At 43.2% G+C, this 24,996-nt stretch overlaps 1 protein-coding gene across 5 annotated transcripts in view; it reads right to left on the reverse strand.

Moving 5' to 3' along the window:
- Window positions 1-24,996, reverse strand: part of MYO1B (myosin IB) — a 280,385-nt gene that overhangs the window by 91,685 nt on the left and 163,704 nt on the right. For all 5 annotated transcript variants that reach the window (XM_073647879.1, XM_073647883.1, XM_073647882.1 and 2 more), the window contains exons 11-13: window positions 16,038-16,156; window positions 10,495-10,581; window positions 7,799-7,864 (exon numbers count right to left, since the gene is read on the reverse strand). In XM_073647879.1, the coding sequence (XP_073503980.1) occupies window positions 7,799-7,864; window positions 10,495-10,581; window positions 16,038-16,156 (272 nt within the window). The remainder of the gene's footprint in view (window positions 1-7,798; window positions 7,865-10,494; window positions 10,582-16,037; window positions 16,157-24,996) is intronic.

Below are 24,996 nucleotides of genomic sequence, written 5' to 3' on the forward strand. Positions count from 1 at the left end.
ACTACCATCAGTGATTGATGGGAACATTGCAGCACTAAGCATGGCAGCTTCTTGGCTCCTGGGAAGTAGGACATGCTGAGGACTCTGGACAGTGACTGCAATCTAACATTGTACAGTATGTGGTGCTAGGGTTGTAGGACTAAGCTAGCGGTAGGGTCAGAGGGCAGGACTAGGTGAGGATCACCTCCGCCTGGAGCTTGGGTTTATTACTGGCTGGTAGAGTCTCATACGTTTTCCTTTCAGGTGTTTGGTTGAAGGACATGGTCACATAAGGCCATGGGGTGTTGTCACCTTTGTGCTGCCTGGAAAGGCAAAGGTGACAATGTGATCTATCCTCTGCGCGTCTTCGCTTAGTCATGGTCCTCCTGCATATCTGTGTATCCTCAGACAGTCTTCGGGGTGTGGGATCTTGGAATGGATTAATACATTGTTTGTAACCATCATTCTTATAGTTGCTAAATGTGCAATAGCAAATTCCATTTCAGCATTGTTTTTCTCAGTTTGCTGACCAAATTAGGCAAGTTTGTCATTGAAGGCTGAATTTTTTTTTTATTTTTATTTTTAAATTGTTTACACCATCATTGCATAACAATTGGCTGGGTTGCCAACCATCCAAAAATTACAGGACAGTCCGTAAAAATAGGGCACTTTTTTGCATAGTCTGTAGAAAAAAAAAATGTAAGGAGTCTTGTAATTTTTTTTTTTAAGCTGAAGAAACTTGGACAGATTATTTTGACTAATTATCATTTTCAGCCTACAGCGAATGCAGCTGATGTCTTCAAATCAGAATTATTGTCTGTAGACATGGCTCACTGATAATCATTTCTTATCCAATTTGTCAATAAAAAATATGGTCTGCGAGTGATTTTTTAATAAGCTGTCCAGAAAAAAAAAAGTTAAACTGGCAACCCTGAGTGACAGTGGGGTAAAAGATGTGCTGCAGGGGGCCCAAATCCCTAAAAGCCTAGGTGCTCAGCCATGGGTTAATACAGCCCTGATTGGTTGGGGAGGCCACCATCCTAGATATGGGGCTCAAACAGACAATCTTGCCAGCTTTGCCTATAATGTCATTGCTGTTTACTGAAAACTTTGGCAGTTACATGAAATAACTAGAATTTTTTTGTGTATTTACCCTACAACAAATGACTGAAGTTCAACTTTTGATCTACATTTTTTTGTTTTCAGGTCTTCTAGAATTAGTGTTTTTGCCGTTGTACAATGTGGTCTTTATTATTTTGTAAGTATTTACATCATCCCAACAATAAAACCTATCAGAACTCGTATTGGCAAGTGCATAAAATGTGTGCAGGGTCATATTTCTATCATATACCATCTCATCCATTATGATCAATGGTTGCTGCATCTGGTCTTATCACTAAAGGTCAAAGGTGTTCTGCTTTTGGTCCTTGTAACTGGAGATTGTGCCTTTGTTTAGAGGTTCCTGAGATTCTCAGATTTCAATGCAAAGCTGTGCATTACATGATGTCACCCTTATACATCTGTGCCATTTAAAAGCAGAGATTTTCCCAGGATAGAAAGGAAACAGTAGAGGCTATACTCATCCTCCGCACAATGCCAATTACCTCTAGGCTCAACATAAACCTTACTATATATAGAAAAATTCTGCCAGAAGTAAGTTACATCCAAGACCCCGGACACCGCCTATAATTAAAAGCTCACAGCCAGACCGTATAGTAACTCGAGCAGCTCACATTCTGCAAGTGCGGGATTGTGATAGTGGCTGACAGAGAGCTGTTGTATATGCAATGACCTAATGGTGGTGGTCCACATTAGTCACCAAGGTGAATGTATGGCTGCTGAAAATAAATGTACTAGGACTCTAATCAAAATTGAAAACAGTTCCCCTTTAATTGATAAAACTCATTAAAATAATCTATGACCTGATTGTGTCTATAATACATTCACTGTGAATAGGAGGATCAATGTTTCTCTTATTGTTGTCTAGGGATTAAAAGCAAGAATTCATGCGATTTCACAAAACACACAACCTCACCTGGAAACGAGGTATTTGTCTTGTTGATAAAAACTCAATATATCACAATGGTGAGCTGTTCAGACACAAATCATGATTAATGGAGATTTTACACTGAGAAACACATTTATGGTTTTGTCCGGAGGGAACATATAATTAACCAATTACCGATCCATACAATCGGGATAGCGAAGTTTTAGAATGTGGGGGTCTTGACGGATTTGGCCGACAGCCAAATGCCCCAACAATCATTGTTCTGGGCACCCAAAAGCATTAAAGGATCCAGCATGTCTGATTTCGGACTGGCGACTCTTTTGTCGTCTACAGATAAGCCGCCAATGCAGCGAGAGCACCTGACATCGCTTCTGGCCGAACGATCTAAAGAGCTATCTAAAGTGTGTGGGAGCTTTATAGAAGACAAATATGAAGAGGGTCTACATATCATTAGGTTTGGTGCTTGAAAATAGCGTATCCATCAATAAATCTACAGACAATAGTAAATAACATCATCTAAATGCTTTAATTAAAAGACATGCCAGAAAGGAAGCTGGCAGTAAAAGAAAAATGTTGATGTTCAGAAATAATCCTCGAAGCTCTACTTCCTAACCAAAGCAATTGTGGGAAAATTAGAAAGATATGTGAAATATCCAAGGCCCTGCCCTGCCCGGCCTCGCACAGCTCGTTTCCATGATCTGTTGCTGGTTCTAATGTTAGAAACATTTGTTTACAGAGCACAGAGGGGATGCAAGCATCGGGACGGGACAAGAGCAGGGTTTTTACATGTAACCATTATCCACCATCTGTCTCAGTAATATAATTAGGGTCAGTTTCTGGAAATTAAGCCACTTCTAAGCTTAAAAGGGAATCTGTCAGCAGGTTTTTACTACCTCATCTGAGAGCAGCATCCAACGATGTATTACTTAGATTACTGGGTGCTGCAGATCTGACACAATCAGAGCTTTTAGATTTAGAATGAAGCAGAGCTGAGGAAGCTAACCCCACCCACACCAGGCTCTGTATATACAAAGTCCATAGACAGTGAAGTGAGGTGCTTATCACAAGGGTGGGCGTGGTCAGATAATCTCTTAGTGATAAATCCTTCACAGTTAGTAAAGAAAAGCACTTTGACAAGTGACATCCATGAACTCTGTATCAGCCTCTATCTCCTGCGGTCTTCAGATTACATAGCTGACATATTTCCTTTAAAGACACGCTGTTAATTAAAATCTATGAAAATATATAGTTTTTTTTTTGCTCTATATTTGGAAAGATAGAAGGGAAGACTTTGGACCTTTCCATTTTGGCAGTACTACCTAGAATAAACTTGATTAGTATGTTCAGCCTCTATCTGATCAAACCTCTTAAAAGGGAACCTGTCAGATGGGAAATGCTGTGCAACCAACGGGCAAAATGTTATGGAGCAGAACACACCGAAATAAGTTTTGCAGGAAAGATTCAGGAGAATTTGCACTTCATTAATTCGAATCTCTACAATTTTTAAACTAACTGCATGTATTTCATGCTAAAATATTTTTTGCAACTGGGTTTCATGAAACATTTTACACAGTTTGGCTTTTACAAGCGCTTTGTTTCCCTGTACATTGCTGGCTGCAGAATGAGTTACCTGAAAATCCGTCAGTCAGCTCCTTCTGTCTTTTTTGGAGCTTCTCTCAGCCGATTTATGACCGCATCAAAGTTTAGGAAAACTTTGATGTGGCGTGTGACAGAGCAGCTCAAAAAAAGAGATAAAGGAAGTTGCAAACTACCTGTCAATTGACAGACCTGTAAAAGTCAAACAGAGCAAATTCTTTTAATAAACCCAATGGCAAACATTATTTTGCTTTTAGTCCAAATACAGGCTTCTTAAAAGTAAAAAAAAAAAAATTGTTCCCAGAGATTTCTATATTATTGAACCCTGGTATACTATCTCTTATACTTGAAGCCTCTCGCCTATAGGGGTAGATATCCTCTATTGAGCGGTCTCTATAATCAGAATGTTATTAACAGGTTTTCAATACATTTGTGACAGATTTAGTTCACCTTATGAAAATAATGACTAAGTGGCCACCAGGGGCGCACATTCCATTGGTGCAACCTGGGCAGCCGAACAGGGGCCCCAAGAGGTAAGGGGGCCACTACCAACTCCAAAGCAGGTGGAATTGTACATAATGAGGAGCCAAAGGACTGCAAAAAGGGCCCATATATTGTTCTTGTACATGGCTCTTCTGATGGTGCCCACTCTTGGGGTCTATGGTCAATCTACATATATCAGTCATAAAATTAATAAGTCTAACTGATTTAGTCTAAAACAGTGAAAGAAATAATAGTTATAGATGATTGTACTGTAGAGTAGTAATGGCGTTATTTTCCAAGAAATAGCTGTGTCTACTAAAGAGGCAGCCTGAATCTCTCAAGAGCTCCAAGAGTTGTTTTATGGGAAAGTGGAAATGTGAATGCAAATTGGGGTTTTCTTCTGCTCAACATTTGGGGTCTTGTTATTGTAGGGTTCAAAACTTTAATCAGAACCTCTGGTACTCAGGTGGCCAGTTCTACCCTACATCATATTATACTATGTAATAAAATATAAATCCACTAAAAGGGTAAAGAACTGTACTTGTATTTGGAACATGGGACCATTTGACTCCCATCAGTCTGTCATCCCCCTTACTCAGCACAGCTAGAGAATGTATTCTGCTGACACCAGCCGCAGCCTCCCTTCACCCTACACACATTCATCTCAGCGAGAGCTGTATGCTCGTACACACAGGACTCCTGCCAGAGCGCAGGCACATTGCCCTAGTGAAGGGAGACGGCTGCTCGAAGAATTACAAATGATGGCAGGATACACTATGGGGGGGTATTCCTTTCAACTTTTATGGAGTCCCATTTTCCAGAGTAAGCAATGGATAGAACAAAAAAAACGAGGAATAACATCTCATTGTGTTGTATTGAGAAGGAATAGTCATAACTGATAAACACAAAAAATAGAATTATTGTATGAGCAGCTGCGTAATAACCAGATGCAGAATGAAAGGGGTTGCCATTGACAAGTATAGGAAAAGGTGTTGAATTTTATCTCCTGATCCTTTTGTTCTCCCAGACATGGAGAGATGGAAGAGCTAGCTGTCAGTAATCCAAGGTGTATGGGTGCCTGAAGGGATAATTCACACACCTTACCATATGCAGGGACTTACAGATACAACACAGACAAAAAGATAGGACAGCTGGACAGCTGGACAGCCGTGTGAATAAGACCTTAAGCTCCATGGCAATTTAACGATACAATACTGCTTGAACTATTCCATATGGTGTAAAAAAAGATAAAAGAAAGTGTTGAATGCAACATTAGCAATTGCAACACTTAAAAAATGTTACATCCTAGCTGTAAGGTATTAGGAGGCAGTGATGGGGTGTAAAAGTACCACAAGCCGCACGTTTATTGCCACAGCCTTCACCCATGTGCTCTCCAAATCACAATGGTGGTGAAACCACTGGAAGAAATGGAAAGCGTTTAGTGTTGTGCCGTATAGTGATAATGGCGTGGTGTTCCTACAAACTGCTGGGGCTCAGATGGGGGCTGCCTGAATCCCTCTAGAGTTGTTTAATGGAAAAGTGGAAATGTGAATGGCAATGCTGCAAATGCACTTCATGGGAGTCTGGAGCGGAGATCTGATAAGTAAAGGAGGGGCAGATATCAGTTACACCTCAATGGCTGAGGGGACCCCTGAGATTACCATTGCACTGTGCCATTATCCTCTACATTAGCCCTCTATTATAAGTGTGTGTGTGTAATATCCTCGTGCTGTAATGTCAAGGTTGCTTATTACCAATGTCACCAAGACCTTTATTTTCTGTACTGTGCCATTACTATATGGTGAGGTCACAAGGACCACCATTTCTCTGCTGTGATATACCCATGTACATTACCATTGAATTGTAAAGTCTCTGACAATTATCTTAAACAGCCCAGATACTTTTTGCGGAGTTCACTTTGATGTTATAGCACAAGGGTAGTGACCACCATCATTACTCCTGGTTCTATAAATCGGTAGATAAACACTGTATATTAAACCTGTATAGTGACATCACTCCATTCATTATGGCAAACAATGATCCAACATAAGCTTTACAGGAGCAATTGCTGTTTGTATCATTTTGGTACAACCAGTAAGGCCATGTTCACATCTGCATTGCTGATATTTTGGATATTTTCCTGAATGCATTTATATTTTTTTTCACAATAATGGGCACCTATGTGCAAGCTACAATGCAGACATGAACAGGACCCCAGACATTATGCTCTATGCCATATACAAGGATGCTCATTATTTATACTGATTGTAGAAGAGGACATGCTAGTGCTTATATGTTTGTAAACCTTTCTGTTGTGGTGTCATGGTAGAAGAGGCTTAGGAGGGAACCTGTCATGCTGACAATGGTATCCATCAGCAGGCGGGAAGTCAGAGAGCAGAAGAAACTGCTCAGATTGATAAACATTTTTATGGGAAAAGTTTCAGGAAAGCTTGCATTAGAGTCCAGTGGGCGGTTCTACTCAGTGATTGACATGAAACTGTGCATGCAGCAATAGCTGTCAATCACTGAGTAGGACCGCCCACTGGACTCTTATGCGTGCGTACAGACCCCAGGGATTTTAATGAATAAATAAAAGTTATACTGAATATTTTCCAAAAAACCTTATATATCATTCTGTTCAGCTGCTCTCTCTCTATACCATGCTGCTCAGGAATCACACAGCATATACAATGTGACAGGTTCTCTTTAAGCTTTAAAGGAGCATTCCCATCTCATACATTTCTGGTATATCCACAGGATATATTTTCACATCCGTGTAACATGTCCGATTATGGGACTGAGTGGTGTCTGAAAAACAAAGTAGAATGGATGCATTTACACACCCGTTGAAACACAGATCCCAGAGTGAGGCCTGTCAGACTCCTAGCAGGTCCTATTCTGATCTGATTTTCGGATCAGACTCGCTCATTCAACTCTATGGGGATCTGAGAGATATAAATGCAATCGGAAGGCTTCTGATTTTCATCCGTTTCTCTTTCTCACTGATCAGTTGCTTAGTGATAAACATTAGTAAAAACCAAACACTTTCAGTGAAAAAAAACACGGGAAAAAAAGAAAAAGAAGAAGAACAGAAGTAACTAGGATGACACCTGAGAAAAGCTGGGTCACTTTCTGATGGAAGCATGCACAGTCATGTGTGAATGTAGCCTTAAATGTAGAGTAAATGTGGGTCCATCTATCTCAAGAAAGCAGCAGTGCTGTCAGAGATGTTGGCATTTCCACACAAATGAATGGGGATTCCGACCATCTCTACACTGACAGCGGAGCACACAAGCCTCGTTCTCGTGAGTTGCAGTCCTATTGTCATATCTTTAGGATTGGATGGGAATATGCCTTTAACAGTATGCTGTGTTGTTGCACACATTTCATTTACAGACTGTAAATGGATACATCTTAAAGCAAAGAAGATGGCTCTTTATAAACACCTCCCGGTCCATCTGTTGCACCCGAGGTCAATCTTAGTCTCAACCACCACCATGCACGCTAGAAAAAAAATCCACTTTATCTGCACATACTTTGTCCTTAAACAAACCTTTAGTACAGCACAGGGTTACTGAAACCTTAGCTTCATTAAAGACAAGGCAAAGGTTTCAAGAAACTTTTGCAGAAACTGAATATTTCTGTGGAAAATATGTACGTTACCATAAGAGTTTATGAATCATCAATACCACTTGTAGCAGATTACCCTAGCCAAGCTAAAAAATGGCTTACCTCAAAAATCTCAAAGCCGTAAATGTCCAGGACTCCCATTACCTTCTTTCGTACTTTACTTTGTGCCTTAGAAAATATAAAATATAAAAAAAAGTTATAAAACAAAATTCATACGTGGATATTTCTATCCATATTTGTTAGTCTTTTTTTTTTGTTGTTACAAGAATAAAGATCTCAATCCGTCAATAACTCACCGCCGGCCATAGACTAAAGATTTTAGTCTTCTGTACCTATAGATTCAGATCCTTAGGGGGCAGACAGTCGTCCGTATTGCTCGTGGGAGGGTTGCATTGCAATCCTTGGACTGTTGGCTCTCCTGACCTGAGCGTGACAGCTGCATAGAAATACATCACGCTGGTCAGGAGAGGTGCCGGGCCAGTCCGTGCACTGCAATGCAATATGGTGGGTTTACACTGAACAATAAGCGATGTTAAACGACTGCAGATTAGCTACATATTTGCAAATTGGGTGTCTTTCAATAGCCTGTTTATGCAGGCAGATTGCATCTCTGACGCGACGCGCACAGATTTTCTGTAATAAATTGTTCTCCACATCACTTCGTCCTTTGTAAACAAGTCTTGTACAGCCGAGAATGACTTTTTTCCAAGAAAAGAGCATTTCACCCTACAAACAATCATTTTGCTTGTTCGTCAGGTGACTGACTGCCTGATTAAGCTGCACAATTATCAGGAAATGAGTATTCTTAGTAATGCTTGATCTCTAAAATGATGCATTATAAATGCACCCTTATTGCCTGGTCATGAAAAATTCTATTACATGTCGGATACACTTTGGTTGCTATTCGGGTAAAGCCCTCATATTTCAGAAATCTGACATAATGAACACCAGATCGGCACCAATGGGCAGGCATCACTATTGACATCATCCTACCAGTCTATTTGTTCCTCCTATTACCTATAAGGAATCTATGAAGACTTCGTAGCTGTAATGCATTTCTGCTATAGGTTGAGCTTTGTTATTCTTCACCATTTTCAGAATTCAGGTTTGCAGTCAGTGAATGAAAAAAAATTGCGTTCACATTCAGAGGCTGAAAAAACAGCACATCTGAACAAAATAAAAGTAGGTTTGTACTGGTTTTCCAAGTCATCACCATTAAATTGGAGGGGGTTCTACTCTCCACAAACACCATCTGTTTTAAATAACTAGATAACTCTTCAGAAGGGGTTGTCCCATGACTATAAATTGTCACAAGAAATTAGAAAATTGATTCGATGCAAATGGATTTTGTGTTGAATTTTAGAATATTTACAGAACCTGACGAATGCAAACAATTTTGATTCACTTCACCAGAATCGGTAAAAATACTATTTTACACGATGGAGAAGAGAAGGCTTATAAGACCACTCTTGGGCGCAACCAGGTGGCTCCTCAATGCTTTGGAGCTGTCACTTTATATGGTAAAGAACAGCCATCACATAGGCAGTCCTATACTATGTGATGTACTATCATGCCTGTATAAAAGCCAAAATGGAATGCAGTGAAGCAACCATTTTGGAATGAATCTGTTTACTGAGAGGATGTCACAGCTTAGCAATAAAATATGGAGAACAGGCAAAGAAACCAAACCTCTGAATATACTATAGAGACCATGTGTGAGAAAACAGTAATGAAGAACGGTTACCGTTTATTTGTGAGGGTCTCTGACATTACAAAGGCTGTGCTAGAAATGGGTTGGATACAGTCCTAGGAGCCCTCAGAAAATTACACAAGCATTTTAAAAAGGCAATAGGAGAACCTGTGATTCATGGTAAATTAATACATCACAAATCGAATCTTTGGAATTTCGCCTTCTTCAGCTTCTGCAAATTTTTGACAAAAATTTTAGCAGCTCTACTGGTCATCTATCCACTTTGAGCCTCCAATCATGTGAATTGTGTCCTGCATCCCCCATTTAAATGGTGCGTCAATTGTGCGCAAGTGCAGCTGCAATTCATTGTATATGAGACTAATGTACAGGGTGGGCCATTTATATAGATACACCTAAATTAAATGGGAATGGTTGGTGTCTTCTGCTGCAAATCTGCTGCTAACTTTTCATTGGCAGAAAAACAGCTGCATTAAAAACGCAGATTTTGGTGCTTTTTTTTTTGCCCACCCATTACTTCCTATGAGTGAAAAAAACACTGCAAATATGAAGCAAGAACGCAGGTGCGTTTTCTGCTGCAGAAATGCTGAAAGAAGTGACATGCTCTATTTTCCAAAAACGCAAGCAAGGCAGAAAATATGCAGCAAACAAAAAGAAACATGTGAACAGAGAATTCTGGTTTCTCATACACTTTGTTGGTACTGCAAGAAGCAGCTGAAAATTTGCATAGAAATACGCAGCAAAACACAACGTGTGTGACCATAGCCTTAGTTTGACACCTCACTGGACCCACATCTTGAGCGTTCCCATGAACAGCTACCAATCAAAAACATAAAATCAACTGCAGACCCCAACAGGCCACATGAGCTATGAAACTGCTCATCAGTCGATGGGAATGGAGGAACCATGCAGAAAAGGTCTGCGAAACGGCTACTGCAATATTTTGGTAAACCATAAAAGCTGAAAGTGTACACATCAAATCACAAATTGATGGCTGGTTTCAAATCCATTGTACTGATGCAGGAACTGTCCCAATACTTCTAGATCTTACATTACTGCAAAGAAACTGAAGACTGAAAACATTATGTACCTTGATGCTCTCATTTATTCGGTTGACAAGCCAAGAGAACAACCTGCTGTACATGTTTTTAGCCAGTGCATCGCGTGCATAGTAGGCCTGGATAAAGACAGATAAAATAGCATTAATATAGTAGAAGAGGAAAATGGGCAGAAGAAAAAAAAATTACAGGCAAAAATTGTATTTCAATATTTTATAAAAATAAAATGCAATTATAAAATGTAACACTTTTGGAGCATTTTTCACTGCAAGTCACTAATAAATATATGTGTAGCGAGATTTGGCACTGAGTTAGACTTAGGAAATCTTGAACACATTTAATGATGATAAAGTAGTACAGTGAAACAGACGTTTTGATGTAGCAAGACCTTCATCAGTTTTCATCAGGACGCAGCGTTCACACCGCCGAATTTTTCTTTCACTGGTCTGCAAACCTGAAAATCCTGATGCTGGACACTACATACTTACCCGATGCATTTACCTTATTCTAAGCAATGCGTACACTGATGAAGGTCTTACTACACCGAAACGTCTGTTTCACTGTACTACTTTATCATCATTAAAAGTATTCATGATTTCCTAAGTCTACCTCAGTGCCAAGTCTCTCTACACATATATCAGGCTTTAGACCCTACCTGTGCACCACCAACTACCAGGACTGCGGTAGCTTGCCTTTCTGACTAATAAATATAGAACACCTTCAATAGCCTTGGTTCTGTCATGTTAAGTGCATCGTCAGTAAAATTTGCTGTTCTTGATAAAGTCATCATAATGTAAATCAAGGTACAAAGGGTAAGACTATGTTTGCATTGTGTTCGGCGTATGCAAATAAATTCTCCTGGCACATAAGCCTAACATGCCAACAGGCTTGATGTGATAAAAAACACCATTTTGTGTAAAACTCTAGAAAAGGCAGTGGATTTGATTTTTTTTTTTTTACTGAATAGCTAATCATTTTTAAAGCGGTGGTCACACTAATAATTAAAGTATGTAACTGTATGGTATACATTTTCATACACTGGGGCACTGGGTTTGGTACTTTTCCAGGGTAACTAGTGAAGAAGTAAAAATGCCTTCAAAAATAGAAATGATAATAGTTTATTGTGATCAATTAAAATCAGTAGCGCAGCTACAGGGATGGGAGAGGGTGCGGCCACCCTGGGCCCGGGGCTCTGAGGGACCACCCTGAGCTACTCTACTTTTAACTGTGTCGGCATGCGCAGCGAGCCAATACCATTAAACTCTCCAGCAGCAGGAGACCCTATTTCCCTGCACTGCCGCTATGGGGCCAGTGAGCCGGGGAAGGCCTGCTGCCAGCACCAGGCCCACCACTCGTCATCACAACTGCATCCTATATGACGATACAGTTTAAAGCAGAGAAGCAGGCGCGATGACGTTGCTACATGGTGCCTGCTACACAGATTCAGAGCGCTCGCTGCAGAGACTGGAGAAGCGGGGGAATGAGGAGGAGAGGAGTATTTTTTTTTTTTTTAGAACATTGTGGTGCCTAGAACACCGCATGGAGGACTATGGGCTGTGCATTAGACTGTATGGACTGTGGGCTGTGTATTATACTATACAGAGGACTATAGGCTGTGCATTATACTATACAGAGGACTATGGGCTGTGCATTAGACTGTATGGACTATGGGACGCATTTTACTATACAGGGGACTATGGGGTGCATTATACTATACAGAGGACTATGGGGAGTGCATTATATCGTATGGACAATGGGGTGCATTATACTGTATGCAAGCAATTATACAGTGTGAAGTCCATCATACTGTGTGGAGGGCTGCATGAGGGCCATTATACAGTGTGGAGAGATGTGGGGCCAATATACTGTATGTAGGCCCATTATACTGCATGGAGGGCTGTGTGGGGGGCATAGTTGGGAGATCATACTGTGTTACGGTCATCATACTTTTCCAGGGGAGTTTAGAGGTAGGGTACAGTAGGTTCATCATACTGTGCGTGTGGAGGGTACTGTGGAGGAATTCACTGTGGGGCTATCTTAAAGCATTTGTGGGCACTTTTGTGGACATCATACTTTATGAGTGCAATGAAAGGGGGATCTGTGGCTCCAGTAGGAGGAAAATTAGAGGGCACACAGTTCCACACAGTAGGTGAAGTGATAGGGACACGGCGGCAGCAGCAGCTCAGCATTGGGGTATCAGCAGGGTAAGGAGTTTGTGCAGGTTGTGGATAGGTGGGGATGGTGCCTGAAATGTGAGAAGTCATATATGTCTTTGTTGTAATTTCTGCAGCAGAGTCCTGGCTGGAGAAGTTGTTATGACGTTCTAGGCCAGATGGAAAAGGACGGGAAAAATGAATGACTCCACCAGAAAAACGTCAGCTGTAAGTCATCATCAATAACTGTATTGTAATCTCTTATAGTAGTAGGTACCAGTCCTGCAGAACATATATGGTCCCCATATGGCAGTAATATCAATGTTGTATAGAGATTTTTTTTTTTAGTAACAGCACGGTCATCTGCTGAGGTTCTCCTAAATACAATATTAGGGTGCGTCACCATATTTGTAATCAGGGTTACCTGGTTAGGGGCCCATTCAAGTTTTGCTTCCCCTGAAACAAACCCCCTAGCTACACCTCTGACAAAATGAATGAACAAAAGAGAAATCTAAAAATCAATATTTGGTACGACCGCCGTTTGTCTTCAAAACAGCAACAATTCTTCTTGGTACACTTGCACACAGTTTTTGAAGGAACTCTGCAGTGAGTTTTTTCAACACATCTTGGAGAATTAAGCTAAATCTTTTGTGGGAGTGGGATTGCACACGTACTTTTTTCTCTTCTTATAATCCCAGACAGACTTGATGTTGAGGTCAGTGATCTGGGAGGGCCATATCATTTATTCTAGGACTCCTCATTCTTTATGCTGAAGAGTTCTTAATGACATTGGCTTTAGGTTTGGGGTCGTTGTTCAGCTGCAGAATAAGTTTGGAGACAATCAGATGCCTCCATGGTAGTATTACATGATGGATAAGCATCTGCCTGTATTTCTCAGCATTCAGGACACCATTAATCCTGACCAAATACCCAACTTAATTTGCTGAAATACAGCCTCAAGCTTGTAAGGAAACACCCTATGCTTCACTGCAGATAATCATTATTGTACTGCTCTCCAGCCCGTCGATTACCAAACTGCTTTCTGTTACAACAAAATATTTCAAATTTTGACTCTTCAGACCAGAGCTCCTGCACCTCAGTTGCTATGTTTTTATGCATAGTTGTATGTTTCTATATCAAAAGTTATGTATTTTGGCTGCAATTCTTCCAAAACGACCATTTCTGGCCAGACTTCTCCAAAACAGTAAAAGGGTGTAGCTTAACTGAGCCGCACTGGTTGCTGCTATGGCTAGATTCTGAGCTAATTGTACTGCTAGACCATCTTTGATTTGAAAAGGAAGTAAGCATGAGGTGTGTTTCATCTAATGTAGTAATTTTCCTTGGCCGACCACTGCGTCTACAGTTCTCAATGTTGCTCATGCAATAGCATCAGAGAGGTGTCTGATCCCTAATTTATTCCGCTGTAGGACAATGACTCCAAACATACAGCCAATGTCATTAAGAACTATCACCAGTGCAAAGAACAAGAAGTCCTGGGAGTGGTGATATGGCCCCCACAGGGCCCTTATCTCAACATCATTGAGAGTCCAGAATTACATGAAGCGAGAGAAGCCTATACGCCCAGAATATCTGCGGTTAGTTCTCCAAGTTGTTTGAAACAACCTCATTGCCGAATTCCTTCAAAAACTGTGTGCAAGTGTACCTTGAAGAATTGAGACTAATGCCATTTTGAAGGCAAGGGATTTTGGCCACCATTTGATTTGATTTAGATTTCTCTTTTATTTACTCCCCCTTTTGCATTTTGTTAAAGATGTATTCTCAAGTTTATAAGTTATCCCATCAACTATGGGATAGTGGATAACTTGCTGATCAATTGGTAACCCACATACATACGTACACAGTGCTCAGTATAAATGAGTACGCTCCCTTTGAAAAGTAAGATTTTAATCAATATCTTACTGAGCAATTTTCAAAATTTTGACAAGACCACGTTTCATGGAGCATTTTTTAAACCATAACATGAAAGTAAGGCTAATAGTATAACTTTTCATTACAAAATGTTTGGTTTTACTCAAAATAGTTGATGCAAAACTAAATACACTACACATCAAAAACTACTAAATGTAGTATTTTGTATCACCTCCATGTCACCAAGTCTTCTAGGCATGGAATGAACAAGTTGGCGACATATTGCAACATCTATCTTTTTCCATTCTTTAAAAACAATCTCTTTTAGAGCCTGGATGCTGGATGGAGAGTGATACTTGTCTCTTCAAAATAGAATAGGTGTTTTATTTGTACCCCTCACCTTTGTGACGCCATACAGTTTTGAAGCAGTCAGTTCCAAAACATTTCTTGGTCTCATCGCTCCAGAATATAGCGTCCCAGTAGTCTTCATATTTTTCAGCATGGGCCCTGGCAAAGCGTAGGTGGGCTTTTTTGTGCACAGGTTTTAAGAGAGGCTTCCTTCGGGGGCAACACCCCTGAATGCATTTCCTCTAATGTGATACAATATGGGGTACACTGCATACACGACTACCTCCCTTTAGTCTGGGTGTATATATACCTGGTGTGTCTAGGTGGGCGTCGCCGGTTATACTCTTGAGGAAGTGTGCCCTGTTGGAGGTCTTCAAAAGCGGAGTTGTTGTTCCCCTGTGTTGTCTTCCCCTTTTGTCTTTAGAGTGCTAGCGGAGTTTGACTAGTTCTCATCTCCTTCCTCCCCCAGCTATAGCCTTACGCCAGGGATAGTAGGGCGAGGCACGTGATCAGCGACAGCTGCGTAGGCTGTATAGGGATGTTAGGGGGAGACAGGGTGACGCTAGTCCAGATTAGGAGGTCACCCCTTCCCTAGTGTCTGGGCTCCCTTTCCCTTTTCCCTCTGTGTTGCACTCACACCTGGCGTGACAATTAAACTCTTTCCCATTTCACGTTAAGTAATGTTCTTTTATAGTTTATGAACACTTGTTTAATGAATAATTAGACTTACCTCTGGTTGAATTCTTGTTAATTAGAATTTTGCAGTCTAAACTTTAGCTTTCCTCTGAAGACTTTCATTGGGGTGTGCTCATTTCATTTACTCATGGTCATGAATGAATGTTAGGAAAATTACTTTTTTGGGTGTGCAAAATAACAAATCTGGTTCGTAATCAATAACCCACATTTGAGTATTGTGTAGTATGGTATCACATGTTAAATTTTCTTTTCAGAATCAATATTTACTAAGTTTGTTGAGCACTGTGCATGATATATATTTGGATCTTGAGTATTACACTGCTCTGTTCATTTATTGAGACAGCAATTTTACAGTAAACTAAGACTGTCATCTAAAATAGGGAAGTAATCTAAATTCATTGCCATGTCCTTGAGATTGCAGCTGAATGCTACAAACGAACAAAAAAGCAGGTAGTCAAATTATCAGCGTTGCTTTTCAAACAAATGCAAAACTTTAGTTAATAACTAACCTGGGCAACATTGAGTGTCGTGGAGACTTTTTCTTGTTTGGCTTCCACTGTTCGGAAGCTGAAAGCTCGTTCTAGCACACTCTGGTCAATGCCAGTCAGTTCACAGATTTCTTTCAATTCTGCACATTAAAAAGAAAATACATAGACCGCTATATAACAAATTATTTATTTAAGCAGACAGATAATCATTCCAGAAGAAAAGGATTCCCACATTTCTACCTGTAAAGTACCTAACTGAAACCTAAACAAAAGGGCATGTCCACTGTAATGCAGCGGCTTGCTGCATTACTAAAATGTCTGAGGGGGTGTGTTCCGACTGACCATGTACCTCCCCTTCAGGTGATTGATCACATGACTGACATCATCACAGGTCCTGTTCACACAGAAGGACATATAAACCCTGTTTCAAAACCACCAGGATGGAAGGCAAGAGGCCTGGTCCCTGTGTCTGGGACACCGTTGGCCCTGGAAGGCACGTGGCCTGGACACCACGTCTGGTGAGCCTTAAGCCACAGCTTTGGCAGAACAGAGCTGATAGAAGCAGCTAAGACCTGGCAAAGGTAAAAACGCTGCTTCATATGGACATTGATATTGTTACCTTGCTGAAGGCTGTATCTGGAGCCAAGCGGGCTTATCTGCCACTGAGAAGGCTCTAGGATATTACATGTGTAATATTCCTGCGAGCCACTGAGATGGACAATGTTATAAGCAGTTTATGATGTGTAATAAACTGCTGGACTTCATGTTACCGGAAAGCGTTGCATGTGTGTTTTAATTGACCCGGTGAAGTGAGTGCCCCTCAACATGATCGATAGCGCTACCCCACAATTGGTTAGAGAATGCGGGCAACTGCAGCCTGGTTGCAAGGGGTAACTGCACAGGACGACGAACGTGGATGCAAGCATCTGGCTGTGGCTCGGTGGGGCCACGAAGATTAAAGCATCTGGCTGTAACTCGGCGGGGTTACGAAAATTGTCGTCGCACTCAGACCTGGTTTGCGGTGGCTTGGTGGGGCCACGAAAAAATTTTTCCGGGGAGAGCGGTGTGAGCAGCATACCGTGGTTGGCTGTGAAGGGAGCAGCAAGAGAGACTGAAGCTATTGAACGATTAAAGTGCCTGTTGGAATCCCAGCAGCAGGCATTTGAGAAATGACAACCGGTCGTGGTACAGGAAGGGCAGGAGCTGTTGGCCCTTTACAGAATTCCGGCTGCGGACCATTCCTTGAGTTCTCCTGTGGCGCCAGTACTATCCCAGAGTGCCCAGGGAGGTAGTAAGATATGTTGTGAACTAGGTCCTAAGACTATTGCGTTTTTTTTTTTGTTAAAGTACCCCCTATAGGTGTGGTTGCCCAAAAGTGGAGGAGTCTCAAAAGAGGGTGGAGCATAGAAAACCAAAATTGGTTACTGGTCGTGGGTTGGTACCGCCTAAAAATGACAATTCGACCGTTGATAACTGGGTAGCTCCAGTAGAAGGAGTTGACATCAAAGTGGGAGGTGACTTGTTGGTCCACAACACCAGGGGGAGTGACAGACCCCACAACTGACGGTGACACTACGAAAGTAGAAAGAGTTCAGTCAGGAGGAGTTAAATCAGGTGAGAAAGTCCCACTCTCGTCATCGAAGGCGCAAGGGCCACAAAAAGGTTGCTCCTGTAGCCTTTGTTATGTTCTGCTACCAGAGCTAAGGAAAGAGAGGAGATCTGTCCCTACGATAGAACTCAGCTGAATCCCTATGATGTAACAGGGAACCTGATCCTGCGATCAGACCTGCTAAAGTCCTAAGCTAGTCTGTACGGAGACCTATAGATGTGGGAAAGGAATCCCTACAAGTACTAAGGACTGGGAGGAAAATGGGACACCTCCTAACAGAAATAGTAGCAGACAGACGAACAAACAAAATATATAGAACATAGAGGTCCGTAGACCAAGCAAACTAACAGAGTTAGATACAGAGCACAGGCTAGCTAGAAAGTAGTTATACAATGAAGTCCAGCAAAGCCAGAAGGGCGGAGCAGGATTAAATAGGCCAACAAGGTCATGTGACCAGCAAAGGAAAAAACCTAAGAGCAAGGTTCTAACAGTACCCCCCCTTCTAAGAGGATCCTCCGGATCCCTTAGGACCAGGCTTATCAGGAAATCTCCTGTGAAACGCTCTGATAAGTCTGGACGCGGAAACATCATCTGACCTCACCCAAGAGTTATCCTCGGGTCCGAAACCTTTCCAGGCAACAAGATACTGCAAACTACCTCTATACCGTCTAGAGTTAAGGATGCGAGAAATTTCATATTCTCCGTCCTCCACCACCGGAGGAACAGAGGCAGAGGCGTCACCATCCGACACAACAGCTTTTTTTAACAGAGAGACATGAAATACCGGATTAATTCTCCAGGAGGTAGGAACCTCCAACCTAACAGCAGATTGGTTGACAACCTGAAGCACCTTAAAGGGCCCTACAAACTTGGGACCCAATTTCTTAGAAGGAATCCTCAACAGCAGATTCCTAGAGGACAACCAAACCATGTCACCAACAGCGAACAAAACCTCCTGTCGTTTCCTATCAAAGTAGTCCTTAGATTTTCTGTTGGCCTCCTGAAGATTACCACGCACATCCGTCCAAACTCTCTCCAAATCACCGGAAAAATTCTCCTCCTCAGGCACGGCAGATCCCAACTTGGAGAACGACCCAAACGACGGATGTCTCCCAGAACAACAAAAAAAAAAGGCGAACAACCAGCAGAAGAAGATGTATGATTGTTTAGAGCAAATTCAGCAAGTGGCAGAAACTCAGACCACCCCTCTTGATTGTCTGCCACAAAACAACGCAAGAACTGCTCAACATCCTGGTTTTTCCTTTCTGTCTGGCCATTAGATTCAGGATGATATCCGGACGAGAACGACAAATGAACTCCCAACCTGTCATAAAAGGCACGCCAAAAACGAGCCACGAACTGAGGACCCCTATCAGAAACAATGTCAGTAGGAACGCCATGAAGTCTGACAATTTCCTTGACAAAGGCCTTAGCGAGAGTTTTAGCGCAGGGCAGTTTGACGAAGGGAACCAAGTGACACATCTTGCTAAAACGGTCCACGACCACCCAGATGACAGTAAAACCCTCAGAGGGGGGAAGGTCAGTTATAAAGTCCATAGCCAAATGTGTCCAGGACAGTTACTCACGTGCTGACGGAGCTCGGCCACCTCCAGAGAGAGTCCCTGCAGGCGATGAGCCAAATCCTGAACAGACACCATGATGGAACAGAAAAATCTTTCCTTAGAGAATTTGCAGGCTGGACTTACTGTTATGTTCTGCTACCAGAGCTAAGGAAAGAGAGGAGATCTGTCCCTACGATAGAACTCAGCTGAATCCCTACGATGTAACAGGGAACCTGATCCTGCGATCAGACCTGCTAAAGTCCTAAGCTAGTCTGTACGGAGACCTATAGATGTGGGGAAGGAATCCCTACAAGTACTAAGGACTGGGAGGAAAATGGGACACCTCCTAACAGAAATAGTAGCAGACAGACGAACAAACAAAATATATAGAACATAGAGGTCCGTAGACCAAGCAAACTAACAGAGTTAGATACAGAGCACAGGCTAGCTAGAAAGTAGTTATACAATGAAGTCCAGCAAAGCCAGAAGGGCGGAGCAGGATTAAATAGGCCAACAAGGTCATGTGACCAGCAAAGGAAAAAACCTAAGAGCAAGGTTCTAACAGCCTTTGCTGAAAGGGTAAATGAAGAAAATGCAATCCTGTGTGCCTTTATTCCGAGTGTGGATCCTCCTTTAGAAGTAGAGGAGACCAGGATGGAAGAGGAGGTGGCTAATCTTGACCAAGAGCTAGAGCCTGTCAGGCAGCAGTATCAGAGTGACGTGCAGCAACTAAGGAAAAACATGCAGAACGTGTCCCTGGACCAGCTGAGCCTGGAGTCTGAACGGCAGAAAATAAACCAGGTTGTGAGGAACTTGCAGCGAGAACTGGAGGAAAGCAGCGAGGAAATCAACAAATGGAAGGAAATGTTCCAGAAAAATAAAGAGGACCTCCGCAGAACCAAAGAGGAGGTTTTTTCAGTCGAAGTTTAACAAAGCAGTGTTTGAAGATGAGCTGTACGAGATGAAAGATAGTTTCTCCCTGGTACAGTTAGAGCTGCACCAAGTGAAGAAAGGCTCTGTGGATGCGGAAGAAGCAGAGGTCTCAAGAAAGGAAGTGCAGAGATTTCAGGAGCAGGTGAAGCAGCTGATGCAGGAGAAGCAACGGCTGGATGAGGGTTTACACCAGAGGGATAGGGAGCTATCTGCCTTAAGAGGGGCGCTGCAGGATGAAGTTTCTGGACGTGATCAAGACCTAGAACGACTGCGCGAACAGTTCAACCGGGAGCTGTGTCAAGCCAAGAAGGAGCATGGTGAACTCATGAGGGAGCTGAAGCAATTCCAGGACCAAGTAAAGCCTCTAATGCAGGAGAAGGAGCGGCTGGAGGACTCTCTGTACCAGCGAGACCGGGAGCTATCCGCCCTGAAAGGGGCATTAAAAGATGAAGTGTCTGGTCACGACCGGGAGGCAGAAAAGATGCGAGAAAAATTCAATAGGGAACTGCAACAAACCAAGAGACTCTGAGGATCTCCTCAAAGTTAAGAAAAAACTAGAGGATGATAAGGCTGATGCAGAGCACATACGCCAAGTGATTGAGACCACTCTACAGGACACCCGTGATGAGAATGATGATCTCCGCAGAAAGATCCTGGGACTGGAAGCTCAGGTGAAGGAGCTGCAGACGTTCTGTGATGATCTCCAGAGGGCAGAGACGTGCCTTAAAGGATAGAATCTGCAGGATGGAGACTGAACGGAAAAAGTTGGAGGAGTCCATCAGAGAAGCCACAGACCAAGGTCAGGAATTTGCCCCTGGAGAAGGGAGGTATGAAGTAAATACCACCTCGAATAATGCGAGCTGGGATGATTCGGTGGATGCAAGAGCCGAGATCAAGGAGCTCAATGAGACGCTACAAGCCCATTTGAAGCAAGAGAAGCTTGAGAGACTGGCTGTCGAGAGCCAAGAGGGCGCATTGGAGACAGAAGTCTGAGAGAACTCTACTGATAAAGGAGCAGTTGAAGCAGGAAGAGCTTCAGAGATGGGCTGCTGAGAGGCGAGTAGCTGAGCTAGAGAAAGAAGTTCTGGCGCTCAAAGGTCGAATGGCAAAGTACCAATCAGTGAACGAGGCCGCCTTGGAGAAGGAAAAGGGCAAACAAGGTGCTCTTAATCCTTTATACCATGAGAAGGTGGACCTGAGGAGAATTCTTGAGTTCATAGCTGTAAGTCAGCTCAGGGGAAGCATACAGGGTGAAGAAGCTGAAAGTCAGTTGTCCCTGAATCCTGAGCCAGATGGTAGTTTGGAGACCACTGGTGAGACAGAAACTTCTCGGTACAAGTGCCTCATAGATGTACCCGAAGATTTGAGAGAAGAATGCACCAGCGAATCCGTGCATGAAGAGTGTAAGAAGGCTGTGGGAGCCTGTAAGGTGTACTCGACCTCAGAAGCTAAACAGCTTGTGGTCCTGTCCACAACCAAAGTCACAGTGAAGAGGGTGGCTATCCTAAGTGACATGCACTGGCAATGTGTTCGCACGAAGTGGTTTGTCCGGTTGAAGACGGAACAAGCCATTAGACAACTGGAGCTTATGAGAAAAGCTCAAAGTCTGCGATAATAAGTCATCCGGGTGCCTCATGCTCTGGTAAGAATGCTCATTGGGAGAAATGGCCGAACCATGCAAATGATGGTAAAGAAGTCGGGTGTGATAAAAGTAAGCAGTCCACGTGATCATCAGGACTGGATACCAGATGAAGACGGCATGGTGTCATTCTCTGCTGTAGGCACGGAAGAAAATCTTGCATATACAGTACAGACCAAAAGTTTGGACACACCTTCTCATTTAAAGATTTTTCTGTATTTTCATGACTATGAAAATTGTACATTCACACTGAAGGCATCAAAACTATGAATTAACACATGTGGAAATATATACTTAACAAAAAAGTGTGAAACAACTGAAAATATGTCATTCTAGGTTCTTCAAAGTAGCTACCTTCAGCTTTGATGACTGCTTTGCACACTCTTGGCATTCTCTTGAAGAGAAATACAGAAAAATCTTTAAATGAGAAGGTGTGTCCAAACTTTTGGTCTGTACTGTATACGAATGCTGATGGCGTACCGAGTGACCTACCTGCGAGAGGTAGAACAGTTGAATCTCGCCAGACTACGAATAAAAAGACAGCGTCGCCTGAGCAGCAGAAGATGGCAGCCGTCTATAAATTGTGAGACCAGAGAGAGAAAGGGCCCTCCAAATAATAGAACAGCTACAGCAGAAGTTAGAGACCTTTCAGGATATTCTGAGGGTAGTGGGCGTGGGTTTAGAGGTAGTGAGACCTCCAGTAACTCAGGTCTGACAGGCCCATACAAAACAACCCAATAGAGTACGAGACAGTACGGAGTCGGACCGGACCTTAGATACAAGTGCAAGTGTGTCGCACTGCTGTATTGACCGCTGGGAGCGGGGAGGTCTGACAAGATTACGACTCGGAAATGTGACTTGACGAAGTTGGGGACAATGACGGATGGTAGGTCCCTAAGGAATGGGCAAATGTTGATGACTAATGTTCCAGGGGCTGAGCAGCGCAAATGTCAAGTACATGGTCTCTCTGTGAACTGTGCGTTATTGTGTTCAACCCCACAGGTTTGAACAGAGGGGGGGAATATGTAATGCAGCGGCTTGCTAAAATGTCCAGGGGGTGTGTTCTGGCTGACCACGTACCTCCCCTTCAGGTGATTGATCACATGACTGTGACATCACAGGTCCTGTACGCAAAGAAGGATATATAAATCCTGGTGGTTTTGAAACAGGGTGGAAGGCAAGAGGCCTGATCCCTGTGTTTGGGACACAGTTAGCCGTGGAAGGCAAGAGGCCTGATCCCTGTGTCTGGGACACCGTTGGCCCTAGAAGGCACGTGACCACGTCTGGGGAGCCTTAAATCACAGCTGTGGCAGAACAGAGCTGATAGAAGCAGCTAAGACCCGGCAAAGGTAAAAACGCTGCTTGATATGGACATTGATATTGTTACCTTGCTGAAGGCTGTATCTGGAGCCAAGTGGGCATATCTGCCACTGAGAAGGCTCTAGGATATTACATGTGTAACGTGCCTGCGAGCCACTGAGATGGACGATGTTATAGGCAGTTTATGATATTTAATAAACTGCTGGACTGTAGATTACCGGAAAGCGTTGCATGTGTGCTTTAATTGACCCGGTGAAGTGAGTGCCCCTCAACATGATAGATAGCGCTACCCCACACCACCTATAATGTAGGATTAATACAGCATGTTCAAGCACGCATAGGGAAACTCCATAGTCTAGTTAAAAATACTGATAAAATGTCCCTTCAACATTTTAGGTTCTCTCTTCTTTCGGCCATAACACATTGCCAAAACTACAAATACATTTGTGTTGTCCCCTATTTACTAACGCTGCTTAGCTCAGCTAACTGAAACTTAAGGCCCCATACAGTTTAGACAAACTTCGGCAAAACCTGTCAATATCAACTGGCTTGGCTGACTGCCTAATGTATATGGGGTTCCCCCTGACAGATGATTGTCATGGGAGTGAAGGACCCAACATGTCGGACTTCAGATTGCCAAACCTTTTGCTCTCCAGGAGAAAAGTCTTTGCCAAAGACGGCTGACAGCAGTTCTCTCAGAGAACACAGGAGCGCTCTGCATAGCTAGTGCTTCTATGTATGGGTGAGTCAGGCGAGACAGCTGCCAGCCAAATGATCAGACAAACCAACCTTCAGCCAGCAGCCATCTAGAGTGTATGAGGAGCCTTCGTCCAAGCAGTCTGAAGAAGCTTCTAATTTATCCGCAGTGTATGCTGTGTGTGCTTAGCCATGCTCACATTCAAGAGAAATAAAGTGTCAAGCATGGCACAAAGGGTCATTTTTGGCACCAAACTTTAATAAATGCATCTAAGAAGCTATGCACCAGAATTTTGGATTCATATTTTTCAGCTTTATTTCAAGTGGTATGAAATGTTCTATATGCTAACAGTATGGTTATTTTAGACTATAGGGGTGGTTCGAAGGCAAAGTAATTTTGCTCCTAACTCCCTATTTAGTCCCATAATCTAAGCTATTTTCTAATATACTTGCTTTAAAAATTCCCTACTGTTCCCTAGCTACACTAACAGATTGTTTTTTTTTTTTATTATTATTATTTCTGGTCTGAGGAGGATTCATTTGAGTGACACTCGTTTCAGGGGCTGTGCTGTCCCTGCGGTGTCTCCCCTGTGCACAGCGCTGTCCCTACTCTGTCCCTGCGGTGTCTCCCCTGTGCACAGCGCTGTCCCTACTCTGTCCCTGCGGTGTCTCCCCTGTGCACAGCGCTGTCCCTACTCGGTCCCTGCGGTGTCTCCCCTGTGCACAGAACTGTCCCTACTCTGTCCCTGCGGTGTCTCCCCTGTGCACAGTGCTGTCCCTGTGGTGTCTCCCCTGTGCACAGCGCTGTCCCTGCAGTGTCCCTACGGTGTCTCCCCTGTGCACAGTGCTGTCCCTGTGGTGTCTCCCCTGTGCACAGCGCTGTCCCTGCAGTGTCTCCCCTGTGCACAGCGCTGTCCCTACTCGGTCCCTGTGGTGTCTCCCCTGTGCACAGAGCTGTCCCTACTCTGTCCCTGCGGTGTCTCCCCTGTGCACAGCGCTGTCCCTACTCTGTCCCTGTGGTGTCTCCCCTGTGCACAGCGCTGTCCCTACTCGGTCCCTGTGGTGTCTCCCCTGTGCACAGAGCTGTCCCTACTCGGTCCCTGTGGTGTCTCCCCTGTGCACAGAGCTGTCCCTACTCGGTCCCTGTGGTGTCTCCCCGGTGCACAGCGCTGTCCCTACTCGGTCCCTGCGGTGTCTCCCCTGTGCACAGCGCTGTCCCTA

This window comes from Phyllobates terribilis, unplaced genomic scaffold (genome assembly GCF_046119375.1).
Source record: "Phyllobates terribilis strain yellow unplaced genomic scaffold, ASM4611937v1 Scaffold_9__5_contigs__length_417890890, whole genome shotgun sequence".
Classification (NCBI taxonomy): Eukaryota; Metazoa; Chordata; class Amphibia; order Anura; family Dendrobatidae; genus Phyllobates; species Phyllobates terribilis.